General features: G+C 37.0%; 1 protein-coding gene across 1 annotated transcript in view; it reads right to left on the reverse strand.

Moving 5' to 3' along the window:
• LOC140227515 (protein retinal degeneration B-like) overlaps positions 1 to 17279 on the reverse strand; it is a 58254-nt gene extending 40975 nt beyond the window's left edge. The window contains exons 1-6 of the mRNA XM_072307916.1: positions 17202 to 17279; positions 8882 to 9014; positions 7909 to 8112; positions 7078 to 7326; positions 6177 to 6354; positions 303 to 535 (exon numbers count right to left, since the gene is read on the reverse strand). Coding sequence (XP_072164017.1) covers positions 303 to 535; positions 6177 to 6354; positions 7078 to 7326; positions 7909 to 8112; positions 8882 to 9014; positions 17202 to 17279 — 1075 coding nt within the window. The remainder of the gene's footprint in view (positions 1 to 302; positions 536 to 6176; positions 6355 to 7077; positions 7327 to 7908; positions 8113 to 8881; positions 9015 to 17201) is intronic.
• Positions 17280 to 18073: the final 794 nt, after the last annotated feature.

Below are 18073 nucleotides of genomic sequence, written 5' to 3' on the forward strand. Positions count from 1 at the left end.
TTTTTTTTCAAGGGTAACAATGCTTTTTTTTGTTGCTTTTTGAGTACCAATGACACTATTACATGGCACTGCACGAAAAGTATGAGCTTGGTAAATACATTTTGCCTCTGATGTAGATTTTGCTACTAGGATCGAAAGCTCAGGCCCCTTATGGCCCCATATTACTCCACTGGCTTGCCACTATTGGATATAAAGCAGTTCTCAGCAGATTTTTTTTTTTTTTTTGCTACACTTTGTATACTTGTAGATAATGTCTTAGGAAGAAAAAGAAAATGCCATAAACTTGTGACCTTTGACCTTACCTCTGCTTTCAGACGACAGACGACTAGATAACCTCCTCTTTGCCTTGGCTGCTGCACTCTTTGCGGAGCCTTCCGTCAGCTTGGGTGAGAACACCGCCTCCTCCAGGCCAAAGTCGCTACCCACGGAGTCCAGCCTCCCGTCGTCAAGGCGACTCTCTGACTCCGACTCTGAGGCGGTGGTCGCCGAGCCATTGCTGTGCTCGAAGCGCTTCCTCGACGCCATGCTGTCGATTCTGGCAGAGTGGGAGGGAAAGAAACAAAAATTGTTTTAACCCGTTGAGGATGAGTCCCGAGTACACTCGGGCAGAATTTTTATGGGAAATGCCTGTTGTAGCAAATCAAAACCGTCCTCAACAGGTTAACCAGATGAAATGCTACACATGGGTTCTATGAGGATCCTGAGAAGGCGTGAATGTAGGTTTTCCCTGGACTACCTGCATCATTAGACCATTTGAGAGTGAAATATATTTTAATAGCATCATTGAGTTGGCTATTAAAGGAAACCCAAACCAAAGAAATATGTGGATTGAGTGAAAGCAGCAACAACAGTAGAACACATCAGTAAGGTTTGATGCAAAAGTTATGAACTTTTAAAGTTTTGGTGTCGGAAACAACTGGGTGAGGAAACTGCTAGAGGTTATGATGTCATGTGTGGACAACAATAAAGAAAATATAAAGGGAATATGACAAAAAATCACTTTTTTAGCATAATGAAAGAGCACTTGACTAAGTGCTTTCAGAAAGCAGGGGGAATAATTGCTACCCTTGACATATTTCAGTATCAAGTTGATGGAATGTGTTATTTTCATGAAACATGTATTTTGAAAATGAAATTTTTCTTTGGGTTTTGGTTTCCTTCAAGAAAGGTAAAACAATATTACATCCTGCAAATATATGAGGTTGGGGCAGTCACATACATCTGAAAGATGACAGTGTTCTGGACTTGCAATTTTAAGCACAATGCCAGCAGCAGGTCAAAAGTAGTCAAATAATGTGGTGCCTTGCTAAATAGAATCATCAGCACAATATCCTAATATCAGTGGCACTAGAATCATTTAGAAGCATGCAGATCAGATGCCAAACTGTGTCTGAAGAATTCACTCCCTATCGGATGATCGCAGTATAACCACACGTTTCCTCTACCTGTTTATACATGCACACATATTTAAATGTACAATGTACAGTATCAAAGTTTAAAAAAACAAAAACAAAAACAAAAAAAAAAGCTGGTGCTAGAACATAAAGATTGCTCAAAATCACGATGTGTATAAAGCACCATGTTACTCATTTTTCACCAATGATACTGTATTTATCATTGAACGATCATCAAATACCACATATTCTACCAGCATTTACAGTGCTTGGTGCTGCATTTCATCTACCTCTTTGTGAGAGGATAAGGGAAATATACCTGATAGCTGCAATGCAACAGTAACATTAAACAGCATACTGAGTAGTTTATACCAGACATGTATTCGGTCAATGCATATGTACACCATGTACAATGTACATTAAAGGGATCGAATAGTTTTGGTTGAGACCTAATTTCAGGTTTCTAACATTTTTTGGTGAGATAATCAGAAACCTCTTCTAAAACATGAAAGAGCATGCAATTCTATGAGGAATTCAACGTTTATTTGATGAAAATTGGTTTTGAAATGTCTGAGATATGCACAAAAGAGCGATTCCAATAAAGTGTGGGACCCACACTTTATTACGATCGCTTTGTTTTACTTTGTTTTTGGAAGTTTCAGTCATTCCAAACCCGATTTTCATCAAATAAACTTTGAATTCCTCTTAAAATGGTAAGCTCTGTACTATATCAGAAGTGTTTTCTTGGTATCTCGCAAAAAGTTAAAAGCCAAATCTCATCTCCACCAATACTGTACCATCCCTTTAAACATAGAATTTGAATAACCTTCTGACTCATGAAAAGACAAGACAAAGACATTATGTGTAAATTTCTACACATTATTTAGGTATTAAATGATAAATAGGATAATAAGGATTATTTGTAAGATGATAGCATAAACCTGAGTACAGTAAAACCAAAAACATTCACAGCACAAAACTTCTGCGAATTGGAGCCGACGGCTTATTTCGTGGCATGAAACTTGAAATTTCAAAAATTCAATTTATTGTGGGTTGTGTGTAGACAAGTACATTCGTGTGCATTTTACAATCGCAAATCTTGGCTTGGCTAATTCATGTTTCATGCACGCACAAATTTCTGGTCTTACAGTATTAACAATCATAATACTCCTGCACATAATATTAGAGAATTCTAATTAGGTAGGTACATGTATACTGTGCATATGTTAGACACGACATTAGTATGTACAGTGTACCAGGACATATATATAGCTGGCATGTACATGAACACGCAGACTTAGTAAAAAGATGATTTATTTCTTCATGTTTCTTGTCCAGACATGTTTGAAGAATTCTCTGTTTTAAAGTACTTTTTTTTTTTTCTCTCTCTCGGGGGGGGGGGGGGGGGGGATCGGAGGTTGAAATCACTGTAAAACAAGGAATGTTTGTGTGCATTTTAATTTCATGAATTTCGCGAGAGCTAAGATTTGCAAAATTAAAACATGAAGGCACTCGTCTACACTTTATGCATTGAATGCCAGAGGCACTTCACGAAAATTTCATGCCGTGAAAAAGGCCGTCGCCTCCAATTTGCAGGAATTTCACGCCGCTAGAATATCATGTTTTACAGTACCATTTTCACAGCACATTTCCAATGTGTGTACATTCATGCTCATTACATGTATATTGAAAGTGAACCAAAATATTGCTACCCATTTAAGTAAATGTAGCTCACATGCACGCTCACATGCAAGGAGTGTGCATTAGATTTTAAAGGTAGGGAATCCCATTTGCACGTCTTAGATGAAGAGTTGTATAAATATAGTGGTATGTTGAAGAGAGTATCATTTTAGAAACTCCCATAAAGTATTGAAAGTGGAAGGTAACATTTAGTATATTTTTTTGACCGTTAGATTTTGAATTGAATTGTTTTCGGGGCTCACCGTAAATTCCAGTACATTACTAGGCTACCTTTGCAGACCCATGTACTGCATGTGTGTCCATCATGTATATTTTGTGAAGAAAGTTCATCAACACTTACAAACATTTCTATATACATTCTTGCCACACACTCTATATGTTATTACATCAGCTCTTGTACTTTTAGATTTGTGTTTATAGATCACAAATACAGAAGAATGCAACAAAAAAGCTTAAGTGTGGCTGACACACAGAACTACTGAGTAGTTGAGTTTTGTGCATTATTCAAATTTTAGATAACTGTTGACTTCCAAATTTCTAAGCACTGGCCTAAGCAAGTCTCCTGAGGTTCATATTTAATGTTTTGCTGCATTTTGGGAGGTCTGTAAAAGGTATCCCCTACCTTTAAGTTGACCAGTAAACTACTTCTGCTTGCATTTTTGTGTTTAATTAATAATGTTAAATATTAACAATGATATTCAGCAGTCTTAGTTAAACCACATAATGAATTTATTCTCAAGAGTCTTTGATAGCATACCCTTGTGATAAACATCACACTTTGTTTGCACAAGAAATCATATCCATAAAGTTCAATGACATATTCTTAAGATCGATACCACGAAAATTCTGATAAGCACTATCAAAGCAGCTGACAATTTGTAACCATTTGGTTGTGTATCATAAACCAGAATAATGTAAAGGACAGTAGAAAGTTACAAATCATTTGGCATGTTTGGTATGTGAACTACTAAAAGGACCCATATAAATTACAATCAAAATACATTTTTTCTGAATGAATGAATGTACGCAGTCAACCAACATAACTTGCAAGTAAACTGGTTTAAAAAAAGTTCTTTACCAGAATATGAGAGTGTATTATTGGTAGGGAAAAAAAATGAAATCAGTGAAATATAATGGAAAAGTTACATGACGGTGGAAGAAAATGCACCAACTTAGTTGAAACTGTAACTGCTGACCATTTACCCAACTTTGCAATAAAAACTTGACCCCTTCTTCACTGAAGTACATCAAGTGTGTACACATGAAATGATGTACATCACCCTATTACCAAACTTGTTTCTTCCTTTGTTTGCTGTTTTTAATATGTTAGATGAACACAGTGTACATGCTTATTTAAGCTACATTGTACAGGTACATACAGCTGAGTAGCCTCTGAGTTGTGATGACTTGGTTTAATGAAAATCAATGGGATTTTTTTAGATGCAACACAGAGGAGTACTTGGAGGAAACAACCAATCAATTACTGGCAAGCCAAGTGTAAAAACCTCTAAACTATAATGCAAACAACACACACACACTCACATAAGATTCATGTATAAGACACTATAGGGTATCTCTTCAGATACCAAAATGCATTGTACATTCCAGTCTTACGCACACTTTATACTACACCTTTTATTAAACAAAACATTTCTTAGGAATTACTGGAGGCTCAGTTGAAATGAGAAGCACAAAATGCGTTCACAATAAACTTCAATGACAGAAAATGTTTGAAAGAAACACATAATAAATTATTAAATCACAGCTATGTGGTCTTACAAACTTTCATGCATGAGAATACAATCTGGGGCTTACTTGTGACCCACCGACTTAAAAAATGTCATTTCTTGCAGCTTTCAAGATTGCAGGCCAAACCCCCAAACCACAATTAACAAAATAGAAGTGTTCTTAACAAATGGAATTGTATGCACTTATGACTTTCTTCCATTTGACATCAAAGCGCTGGAGAAAATACTGCATATTATTCATATTGGGCACATTCATAAGTCATACCACCAATCTTTTGATACTTGTGACAGTATATGTGTCTGTCATCTGTTCTCTTCTTCAGGACAGAAAAAGAAAAGAGAAAGAAAGAGAGAAAGAGAAAGAAAGAAATGAAGAAAAATGTACCATCAGCCAACAGTAAAATGGGTGTTAATTCTCAATTGACATTGTACTGTAGAACGAACCCTTGAAAGTTTTATCCTGCGAACATGGTCAGGATGTCACCCTAACAACACAGGATATTGGAGAAGAGCTTTGATAGACCCTGAGAGCACCAGATACTGACCAGATACTGACCAGATACTGACCACATAATGGACAGGACACCTGTTGAGGAAGTACTTTCTGTCCTGCAGTAATCTTCACTTATAGAGAGAATCAATGCAGATTAAAGGAGGCCCTACGCTGTGTGCATAATAGACATTGTTACATCAATCAATTGTCAGTCAAGTGTGAAATCCACAGAGCGATCCACTACACATCTGACCCAAGCCAAATGCATGAAGGTACCAGCAGTCTCTACGGGTGCAGGGAAAATGGAAGTAAATTGAGGAAGGTATTACTTGGTATATTCACTGATATATTAATATACATCAGTGAACATACTTTCTTGTCAGCACCACTCTTGTCATTACCATCTCTAGCAGAACTACAAGTATTACCTTCATCATCTTCATCTTCAATATCACCATCATTACCATCACTGCCATCACCATCACCACCATCATCACCATCAACATAATCACCATCATCACTGTCATCATTACCATCACCATCACAAATACTATCATATACCGACACCACCACCATCACTATCAATACCATCACCATCACCATCAACACCACCACCATCACCATCACCAATACCAACTTCAATACCAACACCAACACCAACACCAACACCAATACCAACACCATCACCATCAACACCACCATCACCATTGCCAACACCATCACCAATATCCATACCAATACCAACACCAACCCCCACAAAACCATCAACACCACCATCACTATATTCCACAAAAACATGTTACCATATTACCCCCTTGATGGTGAGAAAGTGTGGCTTACCTGTTAAGGACATTCTGGACCGGGATTTCCTCGTCCATGTGAGCCTCAGCCATCCTCTCCTGCAGCTCTTGGGCTGCCTCCCGCTCCAGCTGCCTGATGTCATCGATGCTGAGCCCATACCACTCATCCTGCCAGCACCACGCCTGTCGGTGAGCCATCAGCATCGTCTTCTTCAGGGCTACAGGTGTGGAATGGTAGAAGTGACACAAATGTTAAGATACCATCTCAAAGATCGCGATGCATAAAAACTTCAGGGTAATTCATAACACACAAACCCTGCTTAAGATCACACAGTCATGTGTACACCACACATTTTGCATAACATTTCACTAATTGGCACTTGTAAGACAATTCCGTGCATGGCTGAACTCATGATCATGAAGCACATGTAGGAATGAGAAATGAGTAATTAACACTGCTGCTGTCATGGCAACTCTTGTCCATCCATGATCACCAAAAATATTAGTGTGATGGCCCCGAGAGGCTTAAAGGGATGGCTCAACTTAACCAAGACACTTGCTAACCAGCAAGCTGAGAACATCATTGTCTTCAGAGTCGAACACTTGGGAATAAAATTTTTTTAAAGTATGCCTCATGGAATGATAGAATACGTAAAGCAAAAAATGTGATGCAATATTTGGTCAGAGGAAAATGTGTGCTTCATGTGAAACTTAAACTCTGAGAATGTATTGAAATGCTCACACACTGAAAGCAAATGGGGCATCTTTAAAGAGAGATATGACTTTTTAAAATACTATACATAAAGTCGTGTAACACAGCATTCTCCCTTTTATCTTTCATATTTTCTATGCTTCCTTACTCTGCAAAAAAAAAAAAAAAAAGAGAGAATAGAAGAAATTAGGAGAAAAAAACAATAAGAAATAACGTTTATAGTGCTTACCCACATCATGAATAAACTTTTCTATCCTATTCTGCATGCCCCAGTATCGAAACTCCACGCGACACAGCTTGTAGGCACACATCACATTGGTGCAGCCGCTGTGGGGCACAAACTCGTAGTTTGAGTCCAGCTGCCGCCAGTCGTCATTCAGTGGACCCCGCCCCGTCTTCTTAGACTGGAAGGTGCGCGGGTCCTCCTCTTTGGTATAGTCGCTGCTACTGATGGGATCATTTACAAAGTCAATGAGATCTGAAACAAGTGGAAAAAGAGAGAGGGGCAAAAATAAAACATGACATTATTCTTTTGACAGCATTATTAGGTGAAACTTTTGGATACATTGTTTTTTTATGTGTGGTTTGCATTTCGGCACAACTTCAAATACCTTCATTGAAATTACAGTTTTGATACTACTCCCCCCCCCCCCCCCAAAAAAAAAAAAAAAAATGCATTTTCTAAAAAGGAAGAATCAACTGTGAAGTGAATTTATCCCTAAATTGGCAATGCCATGATGCATGCATGATCTGATGTAGGCAATATAATCCATATGTGTGATTTTCTATAAACATGTCTACACATTTCATGTCCTTGCATAATGCAGACTGCCACACTAACCTGAAGAAAAGTGATCTCGCCCACTCTCCCAACTATGTTTTTGTTTTTAGCTGTGCAAAATCATTTTGATTTTTTCATCATTATTATTTTGAGTAAGAGTGAGAGAGGATTCATAATTGCTCATTCCTGGAAAATGATTAAAAAAAGCAGGTGTGATGGACATGGCTGACGAAGAGCTGACCTCTTGACATTTGAAGTCATGCAATCGGAGGGAATTACCTATAAATCTACTCTTGGCTTCTGCGCTGGACAGGTTAAAGACGTTGTCCTGATGGCCTGCATCTGGCAGATACTTGGTCTCTACTTCTAGCGAGAACTTCTCAATAAAGGGGCAGGTGTAGCGGGTCTTGGTGTAGGGGTAAGCGTTCCAAGACTCCTCTTCCACACGGAGAGCAGTTTTGGGTAATATTGCACGAAACCATCCTGGAAAGAGATAGAACCAATGATTTAATTTTGGGGCTGATAAAACCAATCAACGATGAATGCAGTAGGACATTTGAAATGCTGCAATCAAACCACCGACGTCTGGGGTGGGGGGGGGGGGGGATTTTGCTGTAGACATTAATCACCTTGTAATTATCAAATTGGAAACTCTGAATTTCACTGCAAATCTTATATTTTTACTGATAGAGAGAGATTAGAGGAATTGGAAAATTTCATCAAATTTGGTTTTAAAAAATCAGAAAGACATTTTCTGATGGTTGCCAGTTCGAGAGAGAAACAGTAACATTTATCTTTTCGAATATCTTATCAATTCAGAATCAGTGATAGATTTAGCAAATAAAAAGCTTTTGAAAAATCTGCAAATAAACAATTATACATGAACAACAAAGAGTTTGTCAGAAACAAAATTTCGACTCATGACAAACAAACAACGAATTGTAAAATTTGTTGTAAAAAAAGGCACAAAACTATAGAAATGCATTTGTTTGTTTGTTGGTATGTTTGTTTGTTAGTTTGTTTGTTTCGATATCCTATTTAGTTAATTTCAACATATCTGAGCTATGGGAGTATCAAATAAATGAGATACGACAGATAACATGCTTCTCTTGCTAAAAGCTGTCTGTCTCATACAAGACATACATTGTAAAAGAGGGTATTAAACATTCTTTAATCTACCGGCCACACCCCTCTCCACTGCACCCATCACACATCCACCCGCTCCTCATCCCCACCAAGATCTCAGCCTTACCTGGCAGATGGCTACCTATATGGTAGACTTTGTGGGTGTACTGCCCACTCCCACCTGGGCCATCCTCGTACGGCTGGTTGATGAGAATCTCCACTCCACTCCCAGCTCCTTTGCTCTCTTGCCGAGACTTTTTCTGCCATAAAACAAAGAATTAGACAATAAAATGAAAGATGCTGGGAATATATCATGATCTGCAAATTTCTTATTTCCAGTACAGTTGAACCTCTCGTATCCGGACAAGTCGGGACCGGGGCTCATCCGGATAAGGGATTTGGCCGGATACGGGAGACTCAATGCTTTATACATGTACATATACTTACACATGTACTGATGTAGCCCATTGTAGTGCTACATGTAGTAATGTGTATACTGCAACCATTTCATTGTTACATTTGGGGATGTTTCGGGATGTTGAAATGTCTGAAGGTAAGCAATTTGGAAGGAAATTTGATGCAATGTATGTTAATCATATTGGAAGTAATATGTAATTCATGTGTGTTTGGGTAGGAGTTCTCAAGGAGTTGGGAATCCCCCTTTCTTCCCGTAATTATTTTTAAAAAAATCACGGCGAGATTGCGTCCGGATAATAGAGAGATCCGGATAAAGGGAGGCCGGATAATAGAGGTTCAACTGTATTTAAATTTTTGCGTAACAGAATCAGTACCAGATTCAAATGATTTGGTGATTGACTTTCCCTCCAGCAACGTGAACGTTTAAATGGTTTAGTGGATGAGACCACAGACTCTACATCATGAGGTCTGTGGTTCAAGCACCCTAGCAGTTGTGGTCATGCTCCCAGGCTAGGAACTTTATCCGAGGAATGTTCGCATGCATTTTAATTTTGTGAATTTCGCGAGAGCCAAGATTCGCGAAATTAAAATGTAAGTGAAAGTTCTTGTCTACACTATATGCACTGAATGTTAGAGGCAATTCAAGAAAATATCATGCACAAAAAAGGCCATCAGCTCCAATTCGCGATAATTTCATGTCGCAAAAATATAATGTTTTTAATACAGTAGTCTTTGTGAGGGGACTGATGACCATCAATGGTCCCATGGTACAGGTTGTGTAGTGTGCTCAAAGCAATTGAGTGCTTCTTTTAAATTGCCATATATTAAACAAGTCCAAACATGACACACAACAAATAAAAGATGTATCAATATGAAATAATCCACTAATTTTTCATCAGATCTCTTGGCCCAAGAAGCATCAATTCTTGCCTGGATTTGAGCATCCTCCAGCTGCAACAAACCCTTCTCTTCCAGATAAACTCACAACTTGATGCACTACTTGAGACATGGTTATAACAGGTGGCAATGTGCAGTTGCATTTGGGGATCAAAGTCTGGATACAACAACAACAACAAAGAACTAGCATTGATCTGTTCTCACCAGACATACAACTGTACTTTCACCCATTGAGGACGAGATGACTTTGCTACAACACGCATTTCCCAAAGAACAAGGGCTGCCCAAGTATACTCCAGACTCGTCCTCAATGGGTTAAAATATATTACTGAAGTAGACAATGGCCTTAAGTCAAGATAACTGTAATTTTCTTCATCAAACTCCTCAGATTGTGTGATGATAATGAACTATTGTTAAAGTGATAGTAAAAAAAACACACAATTTATTCTACTTTTCTTGAAATATCATTACCAAATATATACTGGGATTCTCAAATGATTATAAGGTATTTCGATTAAAAAAGATATAAAATTCTTATATCAATGATGATGATAATGATATATACATTGTAGATGATGTATTCAGAAGTATACATTACAGATACAACATCAATACAGATACATTGCATTTAATTTCATAAGACTTTCCCCATATTGCAAGTATTTTTCACAATACAATATACACTTTTAACAACTGCTACAATTGTTTATAAAACAAACAGAAGATCCCAGAGTTTATGTTTTGAATAAGCTCTAGAAGACATGTTCAATATCCTTTAATACTTAAGTGCTATTACAAGTAACCAGACAAACAAACACACACAAACACTCTACATTATTCTCTTTACACTCTTTAAAAAGCACACAGGGGAAAGAAAAAAAAAAAGTGTGCATACAGGCAAGCAAACCTGATCCATGGGAAATGCACAGAATCTCAGAAGAGGGGAAAATCTCTGCATAATGCACACCATTAGAAGGTATTTCATCTATTTATAGAAGGGAAATTATAATTTTGTGATCAAGGGTACATCGAGATGCATCAGTAATGCAGTACGGATACACCAAGTACTCTGTGAGACAAGACTCACGGGTTGAACTAAATCACCATCTTCTGCCCAGATATGGGAAAAAAGTCAGGCACACCACTGTGCTATACATGAACATCAACACAAAAAAGAAAAACTAACATGTACTTGTAACATGTTTTGTCTTTTTTTTTGTTTGTGTGTGTGTGTGTGCGTGTTTACCTGTACAGCTACCTTACAGTGTTAAAGGGATGGTATTGTATTGGAGATGATGATTGAGCTTTTAACTCTTTGCGAGATATTAAGAAACTATTTATGAAATGTTACAGAGCATACCATTCTAAAAAAGAGGAATTCAAAGTTTATTTGATGAAAATCACTTTTTGAATAACCAAGATAAACAAAATAAAACATAGCAATCCTAATAAAATGTGATTTTCCCCTTTCAGTCCCATCTTTTATTAATATTGTTTTGTTTTAGATACCTCAGCCATTCCAAAACCAATTTTCATCAAATAACATGAAATTCCTCTTGGAATTACAGGCTCTCTCATATTTCATCCATAGGAGGTTTATTATTATCTCACCACAAAACTTAGAAACCTGAAGCCGGGTCTCAACCAACACTACACTATCCCTTTAATTGATGCAAAATTCAACTCATTTCACATTACTGTGAGCAAGGATGAGGAGCAAAAAGTTTTAGAACCAGAACTATGGCCACATGGTGTGTGTATTAGACGGTGGTTTAATAGAAGAAATGAGCATGACATCGAGAAGAGTCAGTAAATGTATGGACAGTATGGACTATGGACAGTGATGTATAGACTTTTTGAGTTTATTTTTCCTTTTTTACATATTTTTATATGCTGACTAAAAATAAATTAAAAATATGTAGTTTTAATTGTAAGCATTTTAAGGATTCTGGGCCAAAATATGAATTTATGCAATTGTTGATGTTGAATAATGATGTCCTTTTTATACAGGAGCATTGTTTGTATAATAGTCAATTAAGTAAACTGAAGAAATGTGGGGATAATGTAGAACTGATTGGCAAAAGTTCTATGTCGGAGAATGTTATGTTAAAAGGAAGACCCTATGGTGGCTGTGCTATATTATACAATGCTTTAGCAGGGTTTAGTTTGGATGAAGTAGAATGCAAACATAACAGGCTGTGTGCCGGTCGTCTCAAATGTGGGAATTTATGTGATTTTTTGCTTATCAATGCTTATATGCCTTGTGATAATAATTGTCAAGATGAGGAATTTGTGGAAATTTTGGATGAAGTAGAACAAATTATACATAGAATTAATCCCTCACACATATTGTTTGGAGGGGATTTAAATACTGATTTTTCTAGAAATTCTCCACATTCTGTTGTTTTGAAACAGTTCACTGACAATGTAGGTTTATCTATAGGGATTGATGCTGAGAATGCAATTGTCCCTTATACTTTTATTGGTGGGAGATCTAATTCACGAATTGATCATTTTTTAATTTCCTCTGCATTAACATCATCTATTATATCATGTCATATTATAGACAATCACTTAATATCAGACCATGTTCCAGTTGAATTGATTATTGATGTGGAGGTAATTTACAGTGATTACCGGTATGCGCATAGACCAAATGTACAGAAATTAGTATGGGAAAGAGCCTCAAATGAACATATTTTACAGTATAAAGCTACTCTGGATAATATGTTGGATAGGATTGTCTGTAATAAGGATGTGCTAACCTGCACAAATGTACATTGTATTGAGCACCTTGATAATGTAAACAGTTTATATCAGGATATCATTTCAGCATGTATTGATGCTTCTGAATTATGCATCCCCAAGTCTGGTCCAAGTAAGGACAGTCAGGCAAGTAAGAAATGCGAATATATTCCTGGTTGGAGTGAATATGTTGAGCCCTTAAGACAGGAATCTCTTATGTGGCACCACCACTGGAAGGCATCTGGTTGCCCCCATGTTGGTGAGATTGCTGACCAGCATAGGTTGAGTAGGGCTAGATATCACAGAGCTGTTAGGAAGGTTATTAGAGACTCTGAATTGTTAAGAATGGAAAGTATGGGTGCTGCATTATGTGATAATAGGTATAGAGATTTATGGAAAGAGGTTAAGAAATTAAAGGGAAAAAATAATTTATGTGCTAATACAGTTGATGGTTTAAGTGGTGAGGAGAGTATTGCAGAGGTTTTTAGTGCAAAGTATAATGGTCTTTATAACTCAGTACCATATGAGTCTCATGAGATTAAGGATATTTGTGAGGAAATTGATAAGAAATTAATGGTTGAGGGGTTAGAGAATATGGTAACTGTTAATCATGTTAGAGAGGGTATAGCAAAATTGAAAAGTGGTAAAAGTGGGGGCGATGAGGGTATGTATTCTGATCATGTTATAAATGGAACAAACTTTTTGATTGTTTGGTTGACATGTTTATTTAATTGTATGGTAGTTCATGGAGTCTGTCCGACCAGCATGTCAGGGGGCACCATGGTTCCTATACCGAAGGATAAAAGAAAATCTTTGGCTTGTTCAGATAATTATAGAGCCATTACTCTCAGCAGTATTATTGGAAAGGTATTTGATTGGGTGATTTTATTTTTGGAAAAAGATCATTTGAGAACCTCTGATATGCAATTTGGATTTAAAGAGCACTCATCAACAACTCAGTGCACATTTGTTATGTCTGAGGTTATCTCTTATTATAATTACAACAGAAGTGATGTATATGTCATGTTATTAGATGCATCTAAGGCATTTGATAGGGTGAATTATTCAGTACTTTTTAGAAAGCTGTTGCAAAGGAATATATCTCCAGCAATTTTGAGGGTGTTGGTGAGTTTATATATTAATCAAAAGTTATATGTAAGATGGGGTTCAAAATGTTCAGATAGATTTTCTGTGCAGAATGGAGTAAAACAGGGTGGGGTATTGTCCCCTGTATTGTTTTTGGTATATGTTGATGATTTGTTTTTAAGACTTCAGGAGAGTGGAATTGGATGTACAATGGGTGACAGTTATGCAGGCTGTCTGGGTTATGCAGATGATTTGTCACTATTAGCCCCAACAAAAAGGGGTTTACAAAAGTTGATAGATATATGTGAAAATTATGCTCAAGAACATGATATATTATTTAATGGTAAGAAGAGTCAGTTTTTGATTTTTAAGGGAAAAGGCAACCCATCTATTGATTGCCAAGTTACAGTGAATGGTACTTCTGTCTCAAATATTCAAAGGGCTACTCATTTGGGACATTGTTTGAGTACTGTTGATCAGGAAAGTTGTGTACATGAAGCCATTGCTCAGTTTTGGAGAAGTTTTAACATTTTCAGATCGGATTTTGGACATATTTACTCATCTTTACAGTGTCAGCTTTTTAAGCAATATTGCTGTAGTTTTTATGGTTCACCTATTTGGTCTATTTTGAGTAAGGGATTTAGTGATATTTGTATTGCATGGAGAAAGGCTCTGAGAAAGATATGGAAGATAAGTAATAGAACTCATTGTGATCTTGTGGCTGAATTATCTAATAGTGTTCCCCTTGAGCAAAAGCTCGTACAGATTTTTATGAGATTTCATAGCAAAGCACTTCATTTTGGTTCAAATTTGCTGAAATCTACCATTAGGGTTGCATGCCTAAATCCGAATTCTATTTTTTGTAGTAATGTGAAGGAGGCTGAGCGCCTTAATGTTGGGTATAACAATATCAGTTTAAATATAGACAGTGAGTTACAGTGTAAAGCCCAGTCAGTGAGGGATTTAGTAGACATTAGGGATGGGGTCAAACATTGTGATCTTTTTAATCAAACCGAATTATGTGAAATTATTGATTCTTTGTGTTTGACTTGAAACGTGATTTTTAAATCTGTCAATATTTTTTTTGTCATGTTTATTTATTGTATATGTGATTTCTATGTTATTTGATTGCCTTTAATTGTGCGAATAAAAGATATATATATATAATTGTCTGATCACAGATACAAATGCTCTTTTGAAATTATCACACCAGATGTCAGATGCAAGACCTGTTAGTGTTAACAATTTTCTACAAATGAGCTTTGAAAAATAGAAGAGATGATAGCAGATACAAGAAGGAGTAATTTCAGATTGGCCTACATTCCAGAGCAAACAACAATAAAATCATTTCAGACTACTTTCACAAGGTTCTCTATTATACTGCATGTCAATGTTTGTTTCGTCATAGATGAAGTCAGTACTTCCAGACATTCACATGATGGGCATACAACTCAACCAGACTACATGTATTAAGTGTGTATTGAATATTTAACTTTAAATATTTCTGCCCCAATGACCATAAATTACAATTCATTACCAGAACCATTTAATCATAAAAGTTCCTACATCTTTTATTCTGCTACCACAGAACTTGTGTGACCTGGCTCACTTGGCTGACTTGCACCCCGACCCTTGCCTGACATAGCAACAAGGAATAACTGCATCTTGTCCACCGGACTGCTTACTACTGGACAATTACGAGAGAAACACTAGCAGCAAATTTGGAAATGCTGTGTATGAGACTGATTTTGCATATGTGCAATCAGCAAGTTGTCGACCAATCTGTTTTGTTGTATACCCATTGACAAGTTGACTGATTGTCCTATATCGACATCAACAAGCATTGAATTTTACAATCAGTGTTAAGTAGTAGCCATAATAAAAAAAAAATAAAATAAAATCATGAGCATACATACTCAGGCAAGTATTTGAACCTTCTCATCACAAGACAGGCATCTTATCACTCGACCACTGAGCATCCGTCTGACAGCCAGTGCTGGTTGTAATCCCTATAGCATGCAGCAGGTACCGCGTAATTATTTAAATTGATGAAATTCATAAAATTGAACAGTCTGTTTTGTTTCAATGATCTTTCCTTCTTTTGTTAACATTTCTCTCCTTCTCATCCCCCTTCCTCCCCCACCCCTCTCTCTCTCTCTCTTTCTTTCCACATCACTCTTTCAACCAGTAATCATCGTACATCAGATACCAAGGGATATCAAAATGTAACATTATCAAGACAGGACCTGTCGATAACGATCGCCAAATGCAGACATTAATAAACCCATCAACTGTCATTTCCTGGCCGACCAAATTCAATACCTCCGGTTCTGCTCCCATGAATCACAAACAATGATCAAAATGACGGGGTAGAAAAGGTACAGGTGCTCCCTCAATGTGGACATAATTCAATACCTCACTACCACACTTGTGACAGAATACAGGACCGACACAACTCAACTACCAGTGCTTGACTGCAGTATGTCAAATCTGATTGAGCTGCTTCAAAGGACAATTCCCTGTACAAGTCGAAAAAAGTAGTCTGCAAAGAAAGTAAAAGCTTTCTAACACAACAGTGGACGTTTTATCAAGATCAGATAAAAATTAGGGAAGTTAGGAAATAGTGAAGTTTTGCTAATATTCACAGAGTAATTCTTGCACAGTCAAAAGAAATATGTAAATGAACTGATGATGTCATTGCCTAACAATGTTTGTACATAAAATATGAAAATTCTAGGCTTTGGGGGGGGGGGGGAGCTCACGCACAAATGTGCTTCAGTCTAAAGCCCCAACATAACTGATTGATAACTCAGATTTTTTCTACGCACAAATTTCAATAATTATCATATTCAAGAAACATAATGTTTTGGGATGCCATACATATAAAATTTTAGTTGTATTGAGGTAATTTGATTTTTTTTTTTCACCCCTACATGGACACTTAGGATCACCTTTAAAAAGAGTTCCATGCACAGAGTGATACACATCTTTACATACACACACAACTGCAAACATACTGCACTTAAAGTGCACACACATACACACATGCGTACACTATGGTATGAGTAAATACAGTGTACATACAACACACACATACATGCATGCTTACATACATACTTGTACACACATTTCACCTGGAACAAGATACACAATAATTTTTGCAAGATGACATTCCCTAGCAAAAATAAGAAAATGAAAAAATAAGAAAATGGATTTTCAATAGATCAATACACCAGCTAATGCCCTTCCATCCGTCAAAGGGCAAATCGTTAAAGCAGCAAGTTAATATACGTGGGACTAACCTGTATCATGTAGAGCTGGGCAATCCTATACTCTTCCACACTCAGTGGTAGTGGTATTCGGTACTCCTTGATCAGCATGGTGATCAGATCTCGCCTCTTCCCTACCACATCAGATCATTGGGGTCTCTGGTGAGAGAAGAGGTACTGGTTAAAGGGTGTGTACAGTTCTGGTCGAGGTGAGGATTTAGCTTTTAACGTTTTGCGAGATATTCAGAAACCACTCTATGAGATGTCAAAGAGCTTGCAATTCTAAGGGGTATCAAAAGTTTATTTGATGAAAATCGGTTTTGAAGTGGCCGAGATATCCAAAAACAAGGTAAAACAAAGAGATCCTAATAAAGTTGTGGCCTGTATTCTTTTATTATTATCACTTTTTTGGATATCTCAGCCATTTGAAAACCAATTTTCATCAAATAAATGTTGAATCCTTCTTAAAATTACATGCTCTTTCATATTTCATAAGAGGTTTCTCATTATCTCACTTAGGATATCAAAAAACATGAATCCCCACCTCAACCAGTACTGTACAGCCCCTTTAAGAAATAGCTGTCTGCTGTGAAGGGGTGAAGACACTGAATATGAGCATTTGATCAACATACACATATATACACAGCCAATGAAAAACGATTCCAGCCTTTTTGTCGGAAGTTGCAAGGCAACTACCAATAAGTGAGCAAAAAACAGAACTGAATAATCCTCCAGAAAGAAATAGTTTAAAACTCTGCAAATTTATTTTGTTGTTTTTGTTTTTGTTTTTTGCCAGTGTAAATGCTCACTTCCTATCTTGCCAAGTTTATTCCATGTTTGGTAACGGAATATCCCTCAGCGAGGACTATAGTGTACCGAATCTCCTGCTTACATGCCTGCCTAAC

This window comes from Diadema setosum, chromosome 4 (assembly GCF_964275005.1).
Source record: "Diadema setosum chromosome 4, eeDiaSeto1, whole genome shotgun sequence".
NCBI classification, from domain to species: Eukaryota; Metazoa; Echinodermata; class Echinoidea; order Diadematoida; family Diadematidae; genus Diadema; species Diadema setosum.